General features: G+C 49.6%; 1 protein-coding gene across 2 annotated transcripts in view; it reads right to left on the bottom strand.

Moving 5' to 3' along the window:
* The window catches only part of QRICH2 (glutamine rich 2), a 145438-nt gene that overhangs the window by 3154 nt on the left and 115361 nt on the right, over window positions 1-26923 (bottom strand). For both annotated transcript variants that reach the window (XM_077459316.1, XM_077459317.1), the window contains one exon: window positions 9356-9440. In XM_077459316.1, coding sequence (XP_077315442.1) covers window positions 9356-9440 — 85 coding nt within the window. The remainder of the gene's footprint in view (window positions 1-9355; window positions 9441-26923) is intronic.

Here is a 26923-nt window from a genome sequence, read left to right as displayed (position 1 = left end):
ATTGCATGATATTATGAAGCTTATTAAATACCAAAACCACCAGATCCTTCTTTACCATTGATTTCCCCAGTTGTACCCCCCCCCCCCAGTATGTATGATGCATGGATATTCTTAGCCCCCAAGTGCATAACCTCATTAAACCTAATTTACCTTTAGGCTGGGTTCACATCTCCATGAGAAGTGGCTCAAAGCAGGGGTCCGGTGCGTCTCTGTTCACCATTTCAGATCCAATTTTGATCTGAATTTTTGGCTGAATTCGGACCTGAAGTGGACCAGAAGATACAGAAGACTCCTGTGCAATTCGCTCCGCAGCCATCCCAGAGTTGTGTGAACCGGCTCCATTGAGAGCCGGTCACAGACTCCTGACACGTGAATTGGACAGTGGTGCTCCAGCCGAGGGGCGGCAAACAAACCACCTGACACCCCCCCCCCCCCCGGTTGCGGGGCAAATAGACCACCCGACCCCAAGGTGGGTTGTACTCACGCGGTCGGGCTCTTGGTGGCAATGCAGAGCAGATGGATGCAGGGCCGATGATGCTATTCTTGTACTTAAAAATAAAAAAAAAACATTGGAATCCCTGTGCTCCATATGGATCGGCTGCCACTGGAATTGGATGCGGGGAAACCTGCATTTAATTTGCAATAGTGGGAACCCAGCCTTAATCTCTGATCCTATGGATTCCGCTTGAATATTCCATCTGAGCCCTAGCTTTTTTTTTTTTTTTTTTCAAATATATATTTTATAAGTTTTCAACAAAGGGGCAAGGGCCCGTTTAACATACAGCGGTAGCATAAAAATGGAGGTCGCAGCCTCCAAGTCGCACATCTTGACAGGATATAAAATACAGTGTGTATTCCAACGGCACAAGAAAGAAAATATAACCCGGGTCTATATACTCCCGAGGCTCTGCTCGTTGGTATATCCAAGGTCTAAACAATATAGGCCAACATAACGCTACCAGAAAAGAATGAGAGAAGAAAGCAAGGTAAGATACGGGGGAAAAGGGGGAGGATCGCAGCGCACCGCAGTCCAGAAAGGCGTCAACTTAGGGCAGGACCAAAACATATGTAGCATGGACCCCCTTTCCTCATGGCATCGCCAGCAATGTGCCGACGTGTCTGGGAAGATGGCGTGCAGGCGACTCGGTGTAAGATACCACTGTGTCATGATTTTATAATTGGTCTCTTGAATTTTAGTGCACATCGACGTTTTAAGAGAGTGGTCAATTATATTTTGTTTCTGGACTGCAGTAAAGGTGCATTGAAGCTCAGCCTCCCACTTGTCCAAGCACACCAGGCTCGGCGGGTGGGCTGGTGTATTCAGTGTCGAGTACATTTTAGAGAGGACCCGAGAAATTGGTTCCGTGCCCGTGAGGAATTCCTCGTATGAGGTCAGCGGTTGTGTGTAAGACTGGGGATTCGGGATGCTTTGAAGGAAATGGTGTATCTGCACTGCGTCCCAGAAGGAGAGCTGGAATGAGCCCGCGGGGTCAGTCAGCTCCGGTAACAAAGGCCACCTACCTTGCTGCACAAATCGTGCAGCCGTAACACAGTCTGAATCCCTCAGCGTCCTAAAGCGTGTAAGTGAATTCCCAGGGGGGAACCGGTGGTTACCCAGAATCGGGGTCAATGGAGATGTTTTGGTAGTCAGGGAGTTCGGCAGTGTCGCCTGAAGACATTGCATCAGGGTGTTCCCTATCAAAGTATGCGATTTTATCTCCGGGGGGAGGGAGCCACCACACCATAGTGCAGATCGTAGGGGAATGTTTACCTGCTGTTGTTCTATCTGTACCCACAATTTCAATTCCTGATGTCGTCCCCAGTCCACGACTCTGCCTAAGTGTATTAGTTGGTAGTATCTCCTAACATCGGGGAGCGCCAGTCCCCCATATTGTTTTGGAGCAGAAAGTTGGGCACGTGGTATGCGTGGCCTCTTGTATGCCCAGACAAATTGGACAAACAGAGACTGCACCTGTTTAAAATATATGGGAGGTATTCTGATCGGGAGAGCCTGAAAGAGGTACAACAGTTTGGGCAATACACTCATTTTCAGTAGATTGCATCTCCCAAACCATGAGTGCAGCCCCTTATGCCATGTGTCTAGCAGTGTCCTGATCTTTATCAACAATGGGGGAAAGTTATAGTCATAGATGCGAGACAAGTCAGTTGGGATTTTCGTGCCCAGGTAAGTCAAGGCAGAGGACGTCCATCTAAATCGGAAGGTGGATTGTAACACCGAGAGGGTGCGTGCCGGAATAGATATTCCCATTGCTTCAGATTTAATAAAGTTAATCTTAAGGTTAGAGAGTTTCCTGTATGTCTCGAATGCACTCAGGAGGTTTGGTAAGGAAATAATCGGGTTAGTGATGGAGAAGAGCATATCATCTGCATAGGCTGACAGCTTACATTGCAGTCGACTAATTACCACCCCTTGTATATCAGGGTTCATTCTGATCTTGGCTAAAAATGGTTCCAAGGACAGAGCGAAAAGGAGGGGGGACAATGGGCAGCCCTGTCTCGTGCCATTGGTGATCTTAAAAGGTTCTGAAAGTACACCATTTGCCTTCACTTGGGCCGTAGGATTACTATATATACTAGCTATGCGGCTCAGCATCACCTCCCCCAGTCCTCTATGTCGAAGTACTGTAAACATAAACGACCAGTTAACCCGGTCGAACGCCTTTTCGGCATCGGTGTTTAAAAATAGACACGGGGTCTTCTGCGATGTCACAATATGTAACAAATTCAGCACTTTGGTGGTACTATCCCTAGCTTCCCTTGACGGGACAAAACCCACTTGATCTAGGTGGATAAGGTGCTGGAGATGCGATGCCAACTGAGCAGCCAGTATTTTGGTAAATAGTTTAAGATCCACATTCAGCAGCGATATAGGTCTATAACTGCCACAGGACGCCGGGTCTTTCCCCTCTTTAGAGATCACGGAGACATGGGCACCTAGGGTAGCGGAGGCAAATGTTTCTCCCGACCCCATGGCATTAAAAACCGTAAGTAGTTGGGGGCCCAAGACTGGGAATAGAGTTTTATAATATTGCAAAGTATAGCCGTCAGGACCCGGTGCTTTCCCCGGTTTCAGGGAGTTCATGGCCGTTTGGAGTTCTGGTAAAGTTATGGGAGAGTCTAAGAGTCTTTGCGTGTCAGGCGAGAGAGAGGGCATTTGAGAGGTCGCAATGTATTCTTCCATTTCTGATTGGGGCGCTGTCACCGGAGGCAAGTTGTACAGGGTGGAGTAGAAGGAGTGAAACTCCTGTGTAATATGTGTGGGTAGGACTGCCCTGTCGCCCCCTGCCTTGTTAATGTGAGGAATGTACGTGGAAAGTTTTAAGTCCCTGACCATTCTCGCCAACAATTTTCCGCACTTGTTCCCTGATTCATATGTCGTTCTACGGCAGATCTGTAAATGTGCCTTTGCTCTGTAGTGGAGAAGATCGTTGATCTGGTTCCGTAAGGTTGTCAAGTCAGAGTCTGAGGACAGTGTGGGACTATGCTTATGTTTGCCCTCAGCAACAGCAAGTTTCTGTAGGAGCTGGCTAAGTTGTTGGGTACGTTCCCGTTTAATTCGGGCCCCATGCTTAATTAGGATCCCCCTAATCACCGGTTTGTGAGCCTTCCACAGAATCCCAGGTGCGCAATCAGGTCGGGCATTCTCCTGGAAGTAACAATGCAGCTCCCTAGACACCTCCGCCAACACCTCCGGTGTCTGCAAGAGGCTCTCATTCAGACGCCAGAATCGATGCCTGAAAGGGGCGTGATCAGAAATACGGTATGTCAAAAATATGGGTGCATGGTCAGACCAAGTCCTAAGTCCAATAGATGTGCGTTCAACGGCATGTAGGTGCACATGGGGGATCAGGAAGTAGTCTATCCTAGTGTATACCTGGTGAACAGAGGAATAGTAGGTATAGTCACGCTCTCCCGAGTGCTGCAGACGCCAAACGTCTATCAGCTGTGATTTATGGAACGTCTTAGTCATACGCTTGAGTTGGCCTAAGGGGATGGAGGTCCTTCCAGAGGAAGTGTCGACCGAGGGAGTCGGTGGGGCATTAAAGTCTCCCCCTATAATCAACTGGCCCTCTCTAAAGTCTTGAAGACACTCCAAAGTTTCTTCCAGAAATGTGGCCTGATGGTCATTAGGTGCATATATCGCTGCCAGGGTAAGCTGCGTGAGGCCTACCGTACCCTTAAGGAAGACAAACCGTCCCGAGGGGTCCAGATTGTAGCTCTGGCATGTCCAGGGAACCCTACTGGATATCAGTATGGAGACACCCTTGGACTTAGCTGTTGGGTTTGTGGAATGATAGGCTATCGGGTAAAGCTTATTTCGTAAATAAGGTAGCTTATTATCCTTAAAGTGTGTCTCCTGGAGAAAAGCTACATCTACATGGGATCTTTTTAAATCGTCTAGTAAAATACGCCTCTTCTCCGGCATGTTAAGACCTTTAACATTTAGGGACATCACTGTAAGTCCGTCGAACGCCATGGGGGACCGGGGGGGGGAGGGGAGGGGGGGCGGATGGCGTAAAGGACCAGGAAGGAAAGGGTAAGGGAAGAGAGGGGAAGGAAACAGAAGATTGAAACAGATACCAGAAAGAAAAGGAAGATACGTTAAGGAAAAAAGAGAAAGAGAGTCAGAAAAATGGGACAAAGTCTAACACCTTGTCCCGCGCACAATATAATATTTGCATATGGTGCTTGGGAGCCGTATGGCAAAACCCAGCGGCATATACCAGCCTATTTGGGGGGGAGGTAAGACGGCGCTCAAAAAGAGAGCGCCCAGCCACTCCTCCCCACCCCCGACATATATCATAAAATGAAAAGAGATAAAAAACACATAAATCACTCCAATAATACTGCAACAGGGATGACCCCAAAACCAGGAAAAGGGAGATAACAAATACATTAAAACTGAAAAAAGGTGAACGAAACAGTTGTTCTCATTCCCCACAGTATACGGTCCCCTTGTACCAGCGTTTTGGTAGACACCTGGCTCCAAACGTAGAAATTGCCGCAGCGCAAGGGCTGCGCATCCTGTTTCTGCCAGGCTATGTAGGAGACCGTCAACCCTCCCCAAATATACCTTAAAAGCCTGCCGAGCGTCAGCTAAAATGGCTCAGAGTACAGGACAGACATCCCACCAAATGGTGTCCAACGTCCTGGTAGCCCGCCCCCCACCCCCAACTAAACATACAACTGCGACAGAATCCCTCAATGTATCTGCAATCCAGTGGAGGCCCATGACCCCAGAACCCCCATGTCATCAGGGCTCCGAGCGTGCAGTCATATCAAACCCATCCCCCATCCGCCCGGGCTGCATGTCCGTACGTCCGGCCGAGGGGTCCACATGACTACGACTCTCCGGGCCGCTGTCAATGGGGGGAACTTCGCAGCAGGTGACCCAGTAGCGCGATTTCCCACACATCAAACGGTGGCAAAGGGTGTCCTTCCCAGCTGAGCATTGTAGCGTGGAGTGCTCTTGCCGTAACGGAAAAGGGGTGTGCCTCGGCAGTCGGGCAAGGCAGAGTCAGCAAGACAAGGAAGTCAACCGAGGGTTGGGGGCATAGCTTTCCACAACTGCCCGGGGGGGGGGGGGGGGGGCGGTAAATTCCAGGTAGGATCGTTCAAACACTCGGGACGGGCGGCCCACATAAAAAAATTAAATAAAGATAAAAGGGGGGTGGTGTCAGGGGACCATGAGGGAGCCAGATGACAGTCAAGGTGCAAAGGTAACTGTAAATGCAAGGGCCAAAAAAAAAAGGAACAAAAGGAACAAAAACTTAACTTAGCAGGTGTGTTCCAGACCTGGGGTTGGGGTCATCAGATTACAGTCACACGAAGTTGGGTGTTTGCACCCGGGAGCCAGATCAAGATTCACGTACATCCTCCTGAGAGACCGCTCTAGGGCGGCGACGACCTCTTTGTAATCCGGGAGGTACCACAGCTCCCTGTCCCGACATACTCGGTTGTCCTTGGGCTCGTGGGAGGAAAGCCAGCCAGTCAGGCAGCCTCACCGGATCAGCTTCAAGAAAGGCAAAGAGGGCAGGCAGGGATTCAGGTTTCCGCAGAGTAAATGACCTCTGATCCTTCTTAAATGTCACTGACAGTGGATACCCCCAGCGGTAAGTTATGTTTCTTCTGCGAGCAAGGTCAAGCAGCGGCCTCAGCATGGCCCGTCTTTGCAGGGTGGGGCGGGAGAGGTCCGGAAGGATCCTAATGGTCGCCCCATCGAACTCCAGGTCTCCGGCGCTCCAGGCTTTGCGTAAGATCTGTTCCTTATGAGGAAAGTGGTGGATCCTGCAGATAACGTCCCGGGGCCGCAGGGGGTCAGTAGGTTTAGGGCCCAGCGCTCTGTGGATCCGGTCGATCTCCACCCGGTCCGGGAGCTCGATGCCTTCTATAGTGCGGAAGATAGCAAGCGCGGTAACCTGCAAGTCTTCAGGGCCTGTAGCCTCAGGTAAGCCCCGGAGTCGCAGGTTGTGCCTGCGACTCCTGTCCTCCATTTCCTCCAAGTGGAGTTGTTGTGCCACCAGAGTCTCTGCGTGTGCCTCCTGGAGTTTCTCCACTGCCGCTACACGTTGTTCAAAAGCAGCCAGAGAGGTCTCCCCCGCCTCCACCCTGGAATTAAGCGCCGATACGTCTGCTTTAACTGCCGCCATCTCTTTGCGGTGCGCCGCCTCCACAGTCCCTATCAGAGCTGTTATGTCCGCCTTCGTCGGTAACGCTTGGAGCAGCATACGCAGTTCCGCGTCCACTCCGCCTGTCGGCACGGCAACTTGCCGCAGTTCGTCGTCTACGGGGCGGAGGTCCGGCGGGAATTCCCGACTGCCATCCGCCGGGGTATGCTCTGTACGTGAGAGTGGTGCCGGACCCGGGGATACGTTCTCCTCTTCCGCGCGAGTCGCCGCCATCTTGGCCTCCGGGGATAACAATTGCTGGCGGTGAAATAACCGGTTAAGCTCTCCGGAGGTCGGGGTGTGGGACGCTGAGTGCAATAACTTGTTGTTCCGCTTGGCTCCCTTCTTCTTAGCAGAGTGCATAGTGCCTTAAAGGGTACTTAAACGGTCAGGGTGGTCGAGAGGCGACCGGGCGCTCCAGAAATGCTTGCTCCTACTCAGCCATATCTAGTCTCCGTCTCCAGCGGGAATGCTGAGCCCCGGCCGTGGTGGGAGGCCGGAACGGCCGCGGAGCTCGATCCCGGGCGGCGGCCGTAGGAAACACCAGGGATCCGTAGGCTTTGCTAGGCCGCAGTAGGCCGGAGCTGGCCGCGGCCTCCCCGAGCGCCCCAGAGTCCAGGGAACGCCACCGGAGGTATCCTGGCAGGAGGGGGAGTGATGGGGGAGACCGATGAAGGCCCCTTACCTCTCCAGAAGACAGGGACAAGGATTTTCCGTGAGGCCTCGGGGAAAAAAAGATGGCGGCGGCCGGAGGATCACAGCGCAGCGAATCCGTTGAGTCCACGCAGCAATGAGCGCCGCAATATCCATCCGGGACACTGCAGCGGGTCTCAGCTAGCTGGCTGAGGTAGTTTAGGCCGATGTCGTGCAGCAGATCTCGTGGATGGCGACGGATAGCTCCGCAGACAGCAGGACCCTTTGATCAGACATCCGCCGCCATTCGCGTCAGGCCACGCCCCCCTCAGCCCTAGCTTTTTTGACAGATGTTGCCATGGCTGTTAGACATTTGTAGACATGACCTGCCCATCTGCGGTGGCTTTTTGAACAAAGGTCTTTTGCCTACTTATCACTGATTCATAGAAAGGTCCCTAAGAGCCACTGGCAGGTCCTTCGTGCCTACATTGAATTTTTGCCAAAAATTTCAGTTTGATAATCTTAGGCCGCGTACACACGCGGGGACTGTTCGCTCAACTTTGTCCGCTGAACAGTGTTTCGGCGGACAGTCCGCTCGTGTGTGGGCTTTCAGCGGACAGTTTCAGCGGACAGTCTGCTGAACAAAGTTTTTCGGAAATTCCGAAAAACTGTCCGCTGAAACTCTGTTTCAGCGAACAGTCCCCTCGTGTGTAGGCTTGTTCGTCAAACTAAGTTCCGCGCATGCTCAGAAAGGATTTACACGCCGAAGTTTGCATTGCAGTGTATAGGACGTCGTATTTTTCGTCCCGTCGTACGTGCCGTTCACGTCATCGCGCACGGTTTCAGCGGACTGTTCGTTCGTCGTGTGTGGGCAAGTCCGTCCATGCTAATTTTGAGAGGACTGTCCGCTGAAACTGTTTGACGGACAAAGTTGAGCGAACAGTCCCCGCGTGTGTACGCGGCCTTACATTTATTAACTCGTCGTATTTTTCTTGCAGCCCAACTAACTTTGGTTAGAAACTGGAAGCAGCAGCTCCTTCTATTCCCAAAACCAGAAGGGTTGATAGTATAATGGTTAGTATAATGGAACCCTGGATACAGCTACACCACCCAGTGGTGGTAGATTGCTTTAAGAAAGGCCTGGATACTTTCCTAAATGTACATAATATAACTGGGTACTAACATTTATAGGTAAAGTTGATCCAGGGAAAATCCGATTGCCTCTCAGGGGATCAGGAAGGAAGTTTTTCCCCTGCTGTAGCAAATTGAAGCATGCTCTGCTGTTTTTTTTTGCCTTCCTCTGGATCAAATGTGGGTATAGAATTGAGTATATTGGATTGTACGATATTTTTTATTTTATTTATTTATGGTTGAACTGGATGGACTTGTGTCTTTTATCAACCTGACTAACTATGTAGCTATGGTATATAGCGCTAGCTCTTGATGTGTCGGTTTGAGGGGAGGAGGGGGATTGCCTGCCCTGGGAGGTGGGTCTGAGGTCTCAACTGATCTCCAAAGCATTTATTATACATTCATTTGAAGTGCAAGTCAAAACTTTGAAACAGAAATAATCACTTGGCATCTGCATACTTTAAATGTATTAGTAGGTATGAGCATTTCCAACTAGACTGCTAATTCTGTTATATAAAATTATAAATTGATTGTTACTATTTGCCTATACTTTTCATTTGATCATTGGTTGTAACCTATTCTGCGTACTGCTTGACTATACTCATTATCAATAAAAATGATTACAATAAAAAGTACAGTATAGTAGCCTTATTTATGCATGAAAATTGTACAAAAGAAGCATGAGCACATTTTTTAAGCTGCACCAAACCAAATGTGTGGTGCTTTTCTACTATTCATTATGGAACGCGATTTATAATGCACTTTAGAAAAGTGTCATTAAGAATTAGAGGCACCACAGCACACTTAAAAACAAGACGTTTTTGTTTTTGCGCCACAGGAACAGTCCTAAATGAAGCCTTAATATACTCTCCATTACTAAATGACAGGTGCAATTTTCTTACCGTCTTTGACATGTATAGCTGGTAAGCTGGTGTCCATCCTCCCATGATAAATTTGCCCATCAGATCCCATAACATCAGTCTCCTCCTGCAAGTGAAAGTGTATGAAACAATGAGAGAGAATGGAAATATTAACAAGTAAAACATGGGTGTTGAAAACAGATGTAATTTCCCCACCAGAGACACTAAGGGTCGGTTCACACTGGGAAGACTTGTCAGGTGACTTAGCCGCCTGACAAGTCGCACCCCGTTCTGTATAATGGAACCATTCTAATCGGAGCGTCACAAGTCTCTCCGACTTAGAAAAAGGTTCCTGTACGACTTTGGGGGTGACTTGAGGCAACTTGCAGTGACTTCTATAGAGAAGTCGTTTTGAAAGTCGCCGCAGCGGTCGTGTCCAGGTCGCCTGAGGCAGTCGCGCTGCAAGTCGTGTTGCCTCAATGTGAACCGACACTCAGGGGTTCTATTTATAAAACATTCCAAGACCACTTTTCAGAAGCATTTACGCAAGCTGGCTAAACGTTTTTTTTAGAATAGATAGATTCCTTCAGCTCCACCCAGTGGTCAAAATGCAGTATATTTTCTCACTGAGGTATTTCAGAAAGTTGTATTGCTTTTTGGCCACTAGATGGTGATGGTGGTATTTGATCACCTCTGCGGTTTTTATTTTTGCGCTATAAACAAAAAAAGAGTGACAATTTGTGAAAAAAACTGAAAATTCCTATCAAAATACTTACCGTAATTTTCCTTTCCTGATGGACTCCATGGCAGCAACGTATGGGTAAGTCACACCTCCACTACCCTATAGGACTTAGGACCCATAAATCTTTGCTCCCTGCCCATGGCCGTGTTCAGTAACTAGCCTACTCCAGCCATTTTGGGAGGGAACTCCTGCTGCCATGGAGTCCATCAGGAAAGGCAGCAACGTGTGGGAAATAACTCGCCAAACACACTCGGGTGTGCAAAAAATGCTGAACAAAGATTTATGTAACACTGTCGACCGACAGCACCTTTAAACCAAAATCAACAGAAGATAAACTGGCAGGTTCAACACAATAATGAGCCTTAAATGTATGAATGGATGACCAAGAAGCCGCTTTGCAGATAATCTCAGGAGCAACATGACGTGAATCTGCCCAAGAAGTAGAGAGACGTCTCGTGGAATGTGCTGTAACCGCCTCAGGAGGAGCCAAGCCCTTCTCTTTATAAGCCCACTGGATCGCCTGAACCACCCACGTGGAGATGGATCTGACAGAAGCCCTAAGGCCTTTGCTTTTACCATGGAAAAGAACAAAAAGGTAATCCGACTGCCGGAAAGAAGCTGTCGCCTCCAAGTATCGCTTCAAAATAACTCCCATGTCAAGAGGATGAAGATCTTGACTCCCAACAGAATTAAAGGTAGGAAGAGTAATATCCTGATTTTCATGGAAGACTGAAGTAACCTTGGGATTCGACCTGAGCATTGGCACTAGGACCACTCTGTCAGGGAAGAACGTGAGGAAAGGCTCTTTTGATCCTAGAGACTGTATTTCAGAGACTCTCTTTGCCGAAGATATGGCTACTAAAAAAGATGTCATTAGGGACAATTCTTTGATTGAAAGTGGTTTGTCCGGGGGCGTGTCCGGAATGGCCGACTGAGAGGACGCACAGTGAGGGAGCTCCGGCCGAATAACCTGCTTTGCTACTCTTATCCCTGCGAATTGACTGCCCTGCTCGGTGTACCACTACACACCTGCTCCCTGAGGGGGATGACCAAAGGACGGAGCTCGTCGAACACCCGGAGGAGCTCCGCGGCAGCTAAATCTAAGCCCCGGACTGATTCGGGCCTTCCCGCCGGGCCGCAGCCCCAGCAGCACATGGCGTCCCAGACAGAGTGTTCGGACCCTGCCTTGACGGAGCAGTCAAACTTCAATGCTCTCATGCAGGCGATCGCGACCTGCCAAACCGCCCTGACGGGTAAGATTGAGTCCGTCCAGATGGATGTTGGATTGATCCGCCGTGATATGGATACCTTCCGCGCCCGGCTGACGGAGGCGGAACGGAGGGTAGGAGACGCGGAGGACACCCTGCGGGAACACTCCGGTGCCATCCGCACGCTGCTGACCAGGGTTAAGAGCCTGGAGAACAGGGCAGAGGATTCCGAGAACCGGAATCGGAGGAATAACCTCCGTATTGTGGGACTACCAGAAGGGGTGGAAGGTGCGGATCCACAGGCCTTCACGGAGCGTCTGCTGCGGGATCTCCTGCCGGGTGCGCAGTTTTCCCAGTTTTTTGCGGTGGAGAGGGCACATAGAATGCCTGCTGCCCGGGGTCCCCCGGGAGATCCTCCACGCACGCTTATTCTCCGCCTGCTGAACTATCGAGACCGGGATCTGGTCCTACGGGAAGCGAGGAAGACTGAGACCCTGCGCCATGCGGACGCACGAATTATGATCTTTCCGGACTACTCTGTTGATACGCAGAAATTGCGCCGCTCTTTTGACCATGTCAAGCTGAACTTACGGAACCGCCGCATTAAATATAGTATGATGTTCCCCGCCAGACTGAGAGTCCAAGATGGCGAGACCGTACGATTCTTTACATCCCCAGAAGATGCATCGCAGTGGCTGGACTCCCTACCTAGGGGATGAGGTGGCTCTGAGGTGCCTCATGCCTCCCTCGTGTTATTGAATGCATCTTGCAACTTCTGCAGGTACTGCTGGGATTTTTTTTTTTGGCGGCTGCCACCACCTCTTGTCGGTTTTTGGATTTTTTATTTTTTCTTCTTATATCTACCGCATAATACCCCCCTTTTCTATATCTGGTTGGTAACGGGTTTTTAGTTGAAGTGTGTGCCCCCGACCTCGATCGGGAGACTTTCTAGAATATGCAGGGATCGTCTATCCTGAATTGACTGAGCTGGAGTCGATGTGCTAGGACTAGACTCTCAGGGAGCTGGGTTTTACACGCACCCCCATGGTTGTTACCGGGATGCTGCGTTTTTGGTTCAAGGCACGCCGAAGTTTGGGGGGTGGTGTCGGGGAGGGGGGTGGAGGGGGGTGGGGGGGTGGGGGTTCTGGTTATGTTTTTGTTCACAACATATGGCTCATCTATAGGCTCATGTATGTACTGCATGTCATGTTTCAACATGGTTTTCAATGTCTGATGGTTACAATGTCGCTCCCTCTGCTCCATTGGTGGGGAGGGGGGTTCTGCTGTAGCACAGGTCTGGGGTCCTTGGTGATAGGGGGGCTGTGTAGTTCTCCGCTATTTCTGCTCAAAGACTTGCCATGGCACCCCTGAAGGTTCTTTCATGGAATGTTAGGGGGCTGAATTCTAAACATAAGAGGTCCTTAGTCTTCACCTACATTAAAAAATATGCACCCCACCTCTGTATACTCCAGGAGACACATTTAGTTGGGAGCAAGGTAATGGCCCTCAAGAAGCCCTGGGTGGGATCGTGTTATCATGCCACCTACTCTGTCTACTCTAGGGGGGTTAGTATTCTGGTGCGTAAATCTCTTCGCTTTACTCTCCTTGATCTCCATCTGGACCCAGGGGGTAGATATGTGGCCTTACATGCGGTATGTGAGGGCACGGAGGTGTTGCTTATTGGACTTTATGCTCCCCCTGGGGCTACCATGGAGCTCATGCATCGGCTAACCCCTATGATGGCTCTGTACCCAGGAGCTGGGGTGCTGCTGACCGGAGATTTTAATATGGCACCTGATCCCTCTGTAGATAGAATGCAGGCTGGCGGGGCAGGGGACTCCCCACTGCTGCGGTGGATGGAGGCCTATGGACTGACTGATGTGTGGAGATGGAAGTGTCCGGAGGGTAGACAGTTCACATGTCACTCTGCCACACATGCTACTTTCTCCCGTATTGATCTAATGTTGGCATCGGATGCGGTGGTCTCTCGCACCCTTGGGATAGAAATCCTCCCTAGAGGCATATCAGATCATGCACCCCTATTGATACAGTTGGAGGTGGGTCTTCCACCTGGGATGGCCTTATGGAGGCTTTCGGGGTACTGGATAACGGATGAGAGGGTGGCCCCGGAGGTGGCGGTGGAGTTGGGGACCTTTTGGGGACATAATACAAACTCAGCTGAACCGCCTGTACTCTGGGACGCATTTAAAGCCTTTGCTAGGGGGCAGTACCAAACGTCCATTGCCAGAGCTAGAAGGGATACCAGACTGGCACTGGAAGTGGCGGAGGGGCGGGCGTTGAGACTAGAGTCTAGCTATGTCCAAGGAGGGGATGACGCGATCTACGCGGATCTTCTGAGAGCCCATAGGGAAATTTCATTGCTCCGTACCGAGGCCACTAGAAAACTCCTTCTCAACCAGTCCCAGCGCATATTTGAGCAGGGTGAGAGGACGGGTCGGCTTCTGGCCTGGTTGGCCAAGGAGCGATCGAACACCTCCCATATCGCCCATATTAGAGGGGAACAGGGGGAGATGATTTCCAGCCCGCAGCTTATAAATAGTCGCTTTGCAGACTACTACCAAGCTTTATACACGTCTAGGGCTACGGCCGCCCCTGAGGCTCTGGAGGACTTTCTTAGCCGTAGGGCTCTTCCGGTGCTCTCTGAGGCAGACCGTATTAGGTTGGATGCCCCCATCACGCTTAAGGAGGTACAGACGGCAGTGGCTACACTCCAGTCGGCGAAGACCCCAGGCCCGGATGGGATTCCCGCGGAGTTCTACAAGGCGAATGCCGATGTGGTGGTTCCACAGTTACACACCCTCCTGCTTTCCATGTTACGGGGGGGGGGAGCTCCCGGCCACGATGTCCGAGGCGATTATTGTGGTAATTCCCAAACCTGGCAAGGATCCGGGTCTGTGCTCCTCCTACCGTCCAATTTCGCTACTTAATGTCGATGCTAAAATTGTCACTAAGATCCTAGCCACCCGACTCAATTCGGTCATTCTAACACTGATTCAGGGGGACCAGACGGGGTTTATGCCGGGGAAAGGCACAGACATAAACCTCCGACGTTTATTTACTCACATATCCCTGGCTGCAACTGAGGACTCACAGAAAGTCGTCGCCTCCTTGGACGCCGAGAAGGCGTTTGACTCGGTTGAGTGGCAGTTCCTTTGGAAAGTCCTGGAGAGGTTTGGCTTCGGACCCCAATTTATATCTTGGGTTAAGCTGCTCTATAGGGCTCCCACTGCCAGGGTGCGCACTGACGGCCTGTTGTCTGAAAGCTTCTCCTTGGGTAGGGGTACTAGACAGGGGTGCCCTCTATCCCCGGGCTTGTTCGCGCTTGCCATTGAGCCCCTGGCTGTGTTGTTGCGTGACTCGGCGGAATTAGGAGGGCTATGGGTTGGGTCGGTGTGTGAAAAGATTTCGCTTTATGCGGACGACACCCTCCTTTATCTCCCGGATGCCTCCGCTGCGTTGGACACGGCCCTCGGGCTCATTGATGAGTTTGGCTCCTTATCGGGGGTACGCATTAACTGGGACAAGTCACTGCTTTTCCCCCTGTCTCCCGCTCCCCTGGTAGTATCTGCCCGTACCTCTTTGCGGACGGTAGATAAATTTCGCTACCTGGGCATAGAGGTGCAGAGGGGGCCCAGGGAATATCTCGCGGATAATGTCTACCCTGTCCTCCAGAGTCTAATAGCTAAATGCCAGGTGTGGAAGGCCCTGCCCCTCACCCCGGTGGGGAGGGTCAACCTACTTAAGATGACGTTTCTTCCAAAGTTTCTTTATGTATTTCGTAACACCCCGGTTCCGATCCCAAACTCATTTTTCAAAAAGATAGATCAGGTGGTGTCTACTTTTATTTGGGCTGGGGCGACCCCGAGAATAGCGAGGGCTGCCCTCCAGTTGCCTCTGTCCCGGGGGGGCCTGGCCCTTCCCTGTTTCAAGGAATATTACTGGGCGGCCGTACTGGTCACGGTGCGGTGGTGGTTCCGGCAGATCCGCTCTAACCCATCTGTTAACCTGGAGGCGGCGATTCTAGGTTCCCATGCTGATTTGAGTGCCTTGGTATACAAGGGACCGAGGGCTCGCCCTGAGGTCACCACCCCTATGCGAACTACGCTTCGGGTCTGGACTCTTGCGGTTGCGGCTAGGTTGGACCCACCCGCTGCACTGTCGCCACATACTCCGCTATGGGGGAATCCGCTATGGGGGAATCCTCGACTGAAACATCTCCAGTCGGTTCCTGATCCGGCTCTATGGACTAGGTACGGTGTCACTACCCTGCAACAAGTGATGCCTGGGGGCTCCCTCATTCCCTTTGACTCCCTTAGAGAGGACTGTCAATTCCCTTCCAGAATGATTTTTCGTTATATACAGCTACGCCATGCCCTTAGAGCTCAATTTCCTACAGGAATAATCCTACACTCTAACAATGTTGAGAGATTTCTTTTGGCCCCGGATGCGGACCGTGTTCTATCGTCTCTCTACCTTAGGATTTCGATCGAGTCGCCCGGAGGGGGAACAGGTCTCTTCCAGAAATGGTTGGCGGACCTCCCCACCCTGGCGGCGGATGATTGGGAAGAAGGTATACAACAGTTTTTGCCACTGATGATCTCGGCCAAAGACAGGTTCATTCAGTTAAAATTCATCCATAGGGCATACTACACCCCGCAACGCCTGTCCAGAATATATCCGGGACACTCGGATAGGTGCCCGAAGTGTACTGCCGCAGTGGGCTCCTTCTTCCATGTAGTATGGGAATGTCCGGCTATAGGTCAATTTTGGGAGGGGGTGGTGCGGGAGATCAACGAGGTCGGGGGCCTCTCTGTGGGCATGGACCCGGTAGTCCTACTGCTGGGTGTGTGTGACCGGGTCACACCGAGCATACATCGTCAGTTGTTTGTGTTCTATGCAGCATTTTACGCCCGGAAGGCTATCCTCATGCAGTGGAAGAAGGCGGACCCACCTAGTATAACTCAGTGGAAGGCTTTGATCGATGCTGCCCTTCCGTTGTATAAGCTTACTTATATGAGTCGTAAATGCCCCAAGAAATTTACTAAGATCTGGGGTTGCTGGGTACGGGAGTGAGACACTTGCTTGTCCGCTCCTGTGCGTGTGGTCCTCAGGTTTCTGGAGCCCTCCTGTTTCCGGGGACCCCCCCCCTTTCCGTCTTTCTTGGGCTTCGGAATGGGAGTCTATATGTATGCTCGGTCTTGTGCCCTGCAACTCTGTGGCAAATGCACTCGATTGCTGCCCCTCTAGATAGTGGCTCGGGTGGGGGGGAGATGTGCTCCAAGGTCTGTAACTGCTGATTGTGTCTGAAACATGCTAATGTATGAATAGGATGTGCTGATTTTTTTTTTTTCTTTTTGAGTTTTATTTTTTGTTTCTATCTACTACGTGATATGCTGTAGTTTCTCTGTGAAAAAGGAAAAAGAGCTGTGATGTATTGTTGTATCCGTTTTATGACTAATAAAAACGTTTCTGTTAAAAAAAAGAAAGTGGTTTGTCCAGTTGTGAGAAGTCAAGAACCAACGGTAAATCCCACTTGGGGAATCTAGATTTCCTCTGTGGTCTAAGTCTAATTGCTCCCTTAAAGAATTGCTGAACCAAGGGATGTTTAGCACAAGAAACTCCAGAAAAAGCTGAACTTGCCAAGACTTGCACACGAAGAGCGCTGACAGATAAGGAGATGTCTAATCTGGATTGTAAGAAACTGAAAACATCCTGAACCGTCAGAATACTGTCAGAGCTAAACCCGGAGGACATGTGTCTTGTGAATGTAGACCAAATCCTCTCATACACCTGGTTGGTACTTTTCCTCCTTGCACTCATGAGAGTAGGATGGACCTCCTTGGGGCAACCCAGAGCCTCTAACCTTCCCCTCTCAAAAACCAGACCCTCAGACATTGATGGGCCAGACAGGGATGAGATAGAAGATCAGGCCTGAGAGATAAGGGAATCGGGTCTCGGACACTGAGGAGCATTAGTAGTGGAAACCATGGCCTGTTGGGCCAGTGAGGTACTACAGCTATCACTTCTACTGCTTCTGATCTGAGTCTCAGCAGGAACTGTAGAATAATAGGAGTTGGAGGAAAGGCGTAAGCTCTGTTGAACCACCATTGTTCCGTCAGTGCATCCACCCCGTAAGCCTGAGGATCCCGATACCTGTAATAATACCTTGCCAGCTTCTTGTTGCAAGGAGAGGCAAACAGGTCGACCTCCAGGGGGTACCCCAACTTTAGAATCCAAATGAAAACTTCCTCGTGAAGGGACCATTCATTGTTGTCCAGATGGACTCGAGACAAGAAGTCTGCCTGAACGTTCTGCGTCCCTGGAACATAAGTTGCTGTAATGTTGACCAGGTTCTTCTGAGCCCCAGACATAATTGGCTCTACCTCCTGAAGTAGAGACAGATTCCAAGTACCTCCTTGTCTCCTTATATATGCCACTGGCGTCGTGTTGTCTAGTCTGAGTAGAATCGAGGTTCCTGATATCAGATGACGAAATGCTAGGAGTGCCTGGAAAGCTGCCCTTAATTCTAGAATGTTCGACACCATCCTCCTGGAAGGGAAGTCCCAGGTGCCCTGTGCTACTTCCGCCAAACAGTGGGCGCCCCAGCCCTTGTTTCTGGCGTCCAAAGTTATTGCTATCCATGAGATGAGGAGAATGGAATGACAATTGAACAGATTCTCCCTCTGAAGCCACCAGGGCAGAGAGCTTCTCATTGAGGATGTGATCCGGATAAGCTGAGTTTTGTCGCCTAGCCATTGGCGAAGAAACCCTTTTTGGAAAGGTTTCATCCTCCATTGGGCCCACCTCACTGAGGATTATCGGCACTATGGTGGCCACGATTCCAATAGACACTGGAGAGCCTGGAGATGGGAAGCTGAAAGAGCCGGACAAATTCTGTCCCGAATTACCGACACCTTCTCTTCGGGTAATGATGGTACCCTTTACTGTATTGAAGAGGGCTCCCAGGAATACAAGAGACTGAGAAGGACTTAACTGACTCTAGATTCAGGATCCACCCGAATTCTTTTAGAGTGGAGATAACCTGACCCTTGTGTAACAGACGGTCTCTGTCCTGGGATAGCAGCAGAAGATCGTCCAAATAATGGTGAAGACGAATTCCTTTGGTTCTCAATAGAGCCACTACAGCTAACAACACCTTTGAGACAACTCGGGGGGATGTTGAAAGCCCGAACGGGAGACATACGAACTGAAGTTTGCCCACGGAAAAGCGAAGAAACTGCTGAAAATCTTCTGCCACAGGGACATGAAAATAAGCGTCCTTTAGGTCTATTGAAATCATCCAATCACCTGACCAGACTGATTGTTGTATTGTTGACAACGTTTCTATCTTGAACCTCTCCTTTTTAATAAAACGATTCAGATGTGTAAGGTCTATGACTGGCCTCCAAGTTCCGTTTTTCTTTTGGACCATAAAAAGAGGAGAAGAAATTCCCAACCCTCGTTGATCGTCTGGCACGGGAACGGCAGCGCCTTGAGCCAATAAAGATTTCACATAAGCTAACAGGATCTGCCTTTTTTCCTCTAAGGCCGGAAGGGAGGTGGGAACACACCTGAGTCTTGGGGACCTGCTGAAGGTCCAAGAATGGCCTGAAGAGACCGTTCTAACGGTCCAGAAGTCCTGGATTGAGGCCGCCCAGACATGTCGAAAATGTAGAAGACGAGCCCCCACCTGGCCTATCTGAGCGGGCCCAATCTCAAAAAGATTTTGTTGGTTCCCTCTCTCCTGCCGAACTGCTTTTGGCGGATTTCTTAAAGGAAGACTGCCTTGACTTCCATGACCTGGAATATTCCCGACCAGGTGTAATGCTACGGGCCTCCCTGGCCTGCCCCTGATATTGTTTCTTAGGAAAAAATCTTCTCTGGCTTTTTAAGCATCTATCCTGAGGGAGAAACCCAGACTTCCCGCCAGTGGCCCGGGTTATGTCATTATCCAATTTATTACCAAAATGGGAAGAGCCCTCAAAAGGGATACGGCACCATACCTGTTTTGAAGCTGGATCAGCCAGCCAGGGACGGAGCCAAAGAGCCCGTTTGGCGGTGACAGCTGAAAGCATAACCCGAGACACCAAGCGAAGGATGTCAATCGAGGCCTCCCCCAGAAAAGCCGATGCAAGCCGTAACTCCTGGATAGGAGAACTTTTTGCGACTTCATCTGAAATGTTCCTGAGGGTATCATTCACACTGTCTGTCCATACTTCCATGGCCTTGGACATTGCTGCTAAAGCCAACGCTGGTTTACAGGCCATACCAGCAGTGAGGTAAATTCTCTTTAAATCGGAATCAATTCACCTATCCATGGCATCCTTGAATGAAACTGTATCTTCCAGTGGAAGAGTCACGTGCTTTACTAGTCTCATCACCGCTGCATCCACTAGCGGAGCCGATTCCAGATACTTGACCTCATCTTCCTTAACCAGTTGCCGACCGCCGCACGCCGATGTACGTCGGATCAATGGCACGGGCAGGCATAAGGACATACATGTACGTCCCTTGCCTCCCGCGGGTCGGGGGCCCGATCGGGCCCCCGCCCGGTGCCTGCGGCGGTCGGTATTCGTACGGGAGCGATCCCGGACGAGGGGACGGCCATTCATTCATGGCCACCCCCTCGCGATCGCTCCCGACGAATAGAAATCCCCGGTGACATCACTTCCTCTCCTGTAATGTAAACACAGGAGAGGAAGTGATGTATTCTCTCCTCCGTGTCGGTATTTTTCGTTCCGACACGGAGGAGAGCGGATCAGTAAGTTGCACCAACACTCACACACACAGTAGAACATGCCAGGCACACTCACACCCCCCCTTTACCCCCCGATCACCCCCCCAATTACCCCTGCCCCCCAGTCACAGTGACACCAATGTCATTTTTTTTTTTTTTTTTTGCATTGGTGTCATTTGTGACTGTAATGACTGTTAGGGCAGTTAGAGTTAGCCCCCTTTAGTTCTAATGTACCCCCCTAACCCCCCCAATAAAGGTTTAACCCCGTGATCACCCCCCGTCGCCAGTGTCACTAAGGCTGGGTTCACATTGCAGCGGTTTATGAGAACGAATGTGATTCGCACCGCACTGCAGTGCAAATCACATCCGATCTCTGTGCGATTCGAGTTCAGCCATTCGCCGCACCCGCCGCACCCGCCACACCCGCCGCACCCACCGCAAATTCGCACGGGACCCTTTTTTTGGCCCGCAGCAGAATCGGATCGCATGGGTGTTCACACCATGCGATCCGAGTTTGCAGATCGCACTGCGATATGCGAACTGATCTGGGGGTGTCAGTAACATTTCACTGACACTCCCAGCAGTTCGCATAGGGCAGTGTGAACTGCCGCCGGGAGGCATGCGATGCGGGAACCCGCCGCGGATTCGCGGCGTTTCCGCATCGCTCCAGTGTGAACCCAGCCTAATAAGCGATCATTTTTCTGATCGCCGTATTAGTGTCACAGGTGACGCTAGTTAGGCAGGTAGGTATTTAGGTTCGCCGCAGCTTTTTATAGCGCCAGGGACCCCCATATACTACCGCATAAAGCCCCCTGATTGCCCCCTAGTTAACCCTTTCACCAGTGATCACCATATAACTGTTACAGGTGACGCTGGTTGGTTAGTTATTTTTTTATAGTTTCAGGGCACCCGCCATTTATTACCTAATAAAGGTTTAACCCCCTGATCACCCGGCGGGTGTCATTTGTGACTAATAACTGTTAGGGCAGTTAGGGTTAGCCCCCTTTAGTTCTAAGGTACCCCCCTAACCCCCCCAATAAAGGTTTAACCCCGTGATCACCCCCCGTCGCCAGTGTCACTAAGGCTGGGTTCACATTGCAGCGGTTTATGAGAACGGATGTGATTCGCACCGCACTGCAGTGCAAATCACATCCGATCTCTGTGCGATTCGAGTTCAGCCATTCGCCGCACCCGCCGCACCCGCCGCAAATTCGCACGGGACCCTTTTTTTGGCCCGCAGCAGAATCGGATCGCATGGGTGTTCACACCATGCGATCCGAGTTTGCAGATCGCACTGCGATATGCGAACTGATCTGGGGGTGTCAGTAACATTTCACTGACACTCCCAGCAGTTCGCATAGGGCAGTGTGAACTGCCGCCGGGAGGCATGCGATGCGGGAACCCGCCGCGCATTCGTGGCGTTCCCGCATCGCTCCAGTGTGAACCCAGCCTAATAAGCGATCGTTTTTCTGATCGCTGTATTAGTGTCACAGGTGACGCTAGTTAGGCAGGTAGGTATTTAGGTTCGCTGCAGCTTTTTATAGCGCCAGCGACCCCCATATACTACCGCATAAAGCCCCCTAATTGCCCCCTAGTTAACCCTTTCACCAGTGATCACCATATAACTGTTACAGGTGACGCTGGTTGGTTAGTTATTTTTTTATAGTTTCAGGGCACCCGCCATTTATTACCTAGTCTCACTAGTGTACCCCTAAATTTAGGGGTGTCTACTTTCCAAAATGGGGTCATTTGGGGGGGGGTTTGTGCCATCTTGGCATTTTATGGCCTTCAAAACTGTAACGCCCTTAGAAAGCCTGAAGGCGGTGCTTGGTTTTCGGGGCCCCGTACGCGGCTAGGCTCCCAAAAAGTCCCACATATGTGGTATCCCCATACTCAGGAGAAGCAGCAGAATTTATTTTGGGGTGTCATTTCACATATGCCCATGGCATGCGTGAGCAATATATCATTTAGTGACAACTTTGTGAAAAAAAAAAAAAAAAGTTTGTAATTTTCCCGCAACTTGTGGCAAAATATAAAATATTCCATGGACTCAACATGCCTCTCAGCAAATAGCTTGGGGTGTCTACTTTCTAAAATGGGGTCATTTGTGGGGGTTTTGTGCCATCTTGGCATTTTATGGCCTTCAAAACTGTAATAGGTAGTGAGGAGTGAAATCAAAAAATTACGCCCTTAGAAAGCCTGAAGGCGGTGCTTGGTTTTCGGGGCCCCGTACGCGGCTAGGCTCCCAAAAAGTCCCACATATGTGGTATCCCCGTACTCAGGAGAAGCAGCAGAATTTATTTTGGGGTGTCATTTCACATATGCCCATGGCATGCATGAGCAATATATCATTTAGTGACAACTTTGTTAAAAAAAAAAAAAAATAAATAAAAGTTTGTAATTTTCCCGCAACTTGTGGCAAAATATAAAATATTCCATGAACTCAACATGCCTCTCAGCAAATAGCTTGGGGTGTCTACTTTCTAAAATGGGGTCATTTGTGGGGGTTTTGTGCCATCTTGGCATTTTATGGCCTTCAAAACTGTAATAGGTAGTGAGAAGTGAACTCAAAAATTTACGCCCTTAGAAAGCCTGAAGGCGGTGCTTGGTTTTCGGGGCCCCGTACGCGGCTAGGCTCCCAAAAAGTCCCACATATGTGGTATCCCCATACTCAGGAGAAGCAGCAGAATTTATTTTGGGGTGTCATTTCACATACGCCCATAGCATGTGTGAGCAATATATCATTTAGTGACAACTTTGTGTAAAAAAAAAAAAAATTTTTTTTTTTGTCATTATTCAATCGCTTGAGGCAAAAAAATAAAATATTCAATGGGCTCAACATGCCTCTTATCAATTTCCTTAGGGGGTCTACTTTCCAAAATGGGGTCATTTGGGGGGGTTTTGTACTGCCCTGCCATTTTAGCACCTCAAGAAATGAGATAGGCAGTCGTAAACTAAAAGCTGCGTAAATTCCAGAAAACGTACCTTAGTTTGTAGATGTGACAACTTTTGCGCAAACCAATAAATATACAATTATTGACTTTTTTTTTACCAAAGACATGTGGCTGAATACATTTTGGCCTAAATGTATGACTAAAATTGAGTTTATTGGATTTTTCTAATAACAAAAAGTAGAAAATATCATTTTTTTTCAAAATTTGCGGTCTTTTTACGTTTATATCGCAAAAAATAAAAATCGCAGAGGCAATCAAATACCATCAAAAGAAAGCTCTATTTGTGGGAAGAAAAGGACGCAAATTTTGTTTGGGTACAACATTGCATGACCGCGCAATTACCAGTTAAAGCAGCGCAGTGCCAAAGTGTAAAAAGACCTCTGGTCATTTACCAGCAAAATGGTCCGGTCTGAAAGTGGTTAAAGGGATATAACTTTAAGACTTTGGAAAGCATACTATTCTTCTTCTCAACCTTACTCCACTCATCCGTAGCGACCTCACCAGGCTCAGACAGGAATGGAAAGTTGAGACGTTCCTTTTTAAGTTGCTTAAATACTTCCTTTGTTTGGAAGGATTAGCCACCTCATCTTCCCAGTTCAAAGCCTCTCTGATAGCCTTCACTAAGGGGGAGAGTAAGGCAAAGTCAAACCGCACACAGGGACTATCTTCCTCAGATTCACTGTCTGACGCAGCAGCCAAAGGGTGACTTGGTAGAGAGGACTCCCAGTTCTCATGAACTTGTGACTCCCTCACTGGTGACTGAGGTGATTTTTGACTGAGGCACAGGGGTCTGGCTAGCCCCGACCCCCTGGAGGGATTCTTTAACAACCTTTTCCACAAGGGATCTTAACTGCTGGTCCGTACCCCCTCTCTCACTAGAGGCTTTGGAAAAGCAGAGGTCACACAGGAATTTCCCAGTAGGAACTTGCAACCTGCATCCCCAGCAGGTACTGACAATTGAATGGCTGGAATGAGCCTTGGAGGAGCGAGATCGATCCTCGCTACGGCGCCCAGATCTTGAGGGTGAGCTGTGATGTTTAGATTTAGAATATGAATGCTGGTGGTAAGACTTTGAAGAATCGCTTCCTCTGTGAGAGCTGCGTTGCTGTTCTGACCTAGATGGGCTGGTGCAAGACAGAGATAGAAGAGACATAAAGATAAGGAAAGATAACAGACTGACTAAGACAGGATCCACCCCCCCCCCCCACTTCCCCCACCAGACAGTACCTATTATGAAAGGGCTGGCCACATACAGGCGGAGGAGAGTCCATGTCTCTAGAGGCTTCCATTGTTGCTGCAAAGACATACAAGTAAGGACGAGAGCAGCAAACACACACACACACCCTCTCGTCCCAGAAGGCCACCTACCTCCACAGAAAAGGACCTGGACAAGGGGAAGTCGCATAATAGTCTGCAAGCATTCCCAGAGCCTGCAAGCTATTTCCCCTGTTTAAATAAGGCACCTTAGTGACCTCATCACAGCGCCGAGTGCGCCGCCACTGCGCATGCGCGATTAGCATCATTTTGCCGCTATCGCGCATGTGCAAACCAAGCCTCACTCTCATGCCGCACTCGCACATGACGATCGTACAAATGAAAAACAGGAAGTAAGCGGCGGCTGGAACGCAGGATAAACCAGCCGCCATGCCTGTAACTACAAACTTACACACAGGAGAAACAAAGGGAAAAGAAAGTAACAAAGCAAGGAACAAACACAAACTGCTGCCATGAAAAAGAGGAACAATCTCACCGCTCCCACACGATCGTCTCCAGGCCGAAGGTAAGGAACACACCAGACTTCTCAGGGCAAAATAGGTCACCTGCTATTTAGCTGGGCTGTAAGACCAAATGCGCAGCCTGCCTGCCAATGGCTAGGTTCCTGGCTTCCTCCAGCGCTTATATCCAGTGCCCACTCCATACCCCGCTAGTAGCTAGGGCTTAGCGGAGCCATGCGTCAATCCAATCCACAGTCGCTATTCGGCCAAACCAATAATGGAACCGTGTGGGAGCAATCTTCAGGTAGAAAGACCATTATGGGTCCTACGGAGGAGGACAAAAAAAGAACATGGCCATGGGCAGGGAGCAAAGATTTATGGGAGTAGTGTCCTATAGGATAGTGGAGGCTGGACTTAACCCACATGTTGCTGCCATGGAGTCTGTCAGGAAAGCAATATTTTTTACTATAATAAATATCCCCCAAAAATATATATAAAAAAAAACAACACTTTTTTCCCTCAGTTTAGGCCGATATGTATGCTTCTACATATTTTTTGGTTAAAAAAAAAAAAATCGCAATAAGCGTATATTGATTGGTTTGCGCAAAAGTTATAGCTTCTACAAAATAGGGGATAGTTTATGGCATTTTTATTATTAATTTTTTATTACTAATGGCCGCGATCTGTGATTTTTATCATGACTGCGACATTATGGCGGACACATCAGACACTTTTGACACTATTTTGGGACCATTGTCATACAGTGATCAGTGCTATAAAAATGCACTGATTACTGTGTAAATGACACTGGCAGGGGAGGGGTTAAACACCAGGGGGTGATCAAGTGTGTCCCTGTGGGGGGGGGGGGGGGGTGGGCTTCCACTCAATGACAGCGATCACTGCTCCCAATGACAGGGAGCAGTCATCTCTGCCCTGTCACTAGGCAGAACGGGGAAATGCCTTGTTTATATAGACATCTCCCCATTTTGCGGCTCCATGAAATGATCACCGGGAGACCGGCGGACATCGAGTCTGCGGGTCCCTTGGGCATGGTAACGCTACCCCTGCCAATTAAAGGGTATGTACAGGTACGCCCATTTGCACACTCTTGCCATTGTGCTGACGTAAATCGCCATGCAGAGTTGGGCAAGTGGTTAAAGAGTACTGGGGCAGGGTGCTGTGATGTTTTTAGGAAGCTATGTATAGCAGCCTTTAGGCCCCTCCTACAAACCATGATCTGCCAGCATTGCTTAAAGAAGTACAGAGACCCAGTGATGACGTCGCTGTGTCTGAAATAAGGTATGTAACGAAAATGGAAAGGTTTTATTTAGGAATGTTATTAGCATGTTGATCAGGGGGCAGTAGGGACCAGGAAAGGAAAAATATAAGAATAAAGCTCTAAAGGGAAAACCTTTCTCTTTTGCTTTCTGTACTGGGATTGGTAGTTGTGGAGAGAGCAGCCGGCTGCAGGTGTTCTCTCAGCCAATCCCAAAAGAGCATTCAGAAGGTGGGAACACCTGAGGTGACACAGTCTCCTTAGATTTATTACTATAGAAGCTGCTAAAGGCTTCCTTCACATGGGTGCTAGCCCGTATAGTGTGAATGATTGCTTTGTTTATGAGGCTAAAACTGCCTGGAGCTGTGTGCAGGCAGTCTATGTAATGCTATGGGGACACAGCAGCTGTATGGGCACAGGTGCTTGCCTTAAAGTGACAAGCATACAGGGATGGTTGAGCAAGCCTGAATACAGACAGTGTGCATTCGAGGTTGTTCGTTTGCCCCTGTACACCTGTCACTTTAGGATGCGCAGATGTGTCCGTACAGCCACTGCATCCCCATAGAGAAACATTGGGTGGCTTCATGTGGCTCTAGCTGCATAAACAAAGAGATCGTTCACACTGCACAAGTCACAGTGCCCATGTGAATGAGGCCTAAAACACTGATATGTGAAGCATTTCCATAACTCAAGCGGTGCCCGACTGGTCCTCGGTCAGTGCTCCCCTTGGTCAGTGCTCGTGGACAACTCGCTCTGACAAATCCAAGTATCTGCCATGCCACAGTTAGCCCTAACGAGCCGGGAAAATCTGCTTTAGGAAACAGCCATTTGAATATTTTACTTCAGTAGAAAACAAAATGCTTAAAAGACCCAGTGTGTTTCCTTTTCAGTTCCACATTGCTCTGCCATAAAAATGATCTGGAAGAGAGGCCTAGTTGTTCTCATTCCAGCTTCTGC

This window comes from Lithobates pipiens, unplaced genomic scaffold (assembly GCF_037356315.1).
Source record: "Lithobates pipiens isolate NorthernLeopardFrog02 unplaced genomic scaffold, aLitPip1_a1.2 Scaffold_28, whole genome shotgun sequence".
NCBI classification, from domain to species: domain Eukaryota; kingdom Metazoa; phylum Chordata; class Amphibia; order Anura; family Ranidae; genus Lithobates; species Lithobates pipiens.
Note: the sequence above shows the minus strand (reverse complement) of the source record. Positions and strands in the feature narration are given on the sequence as shown.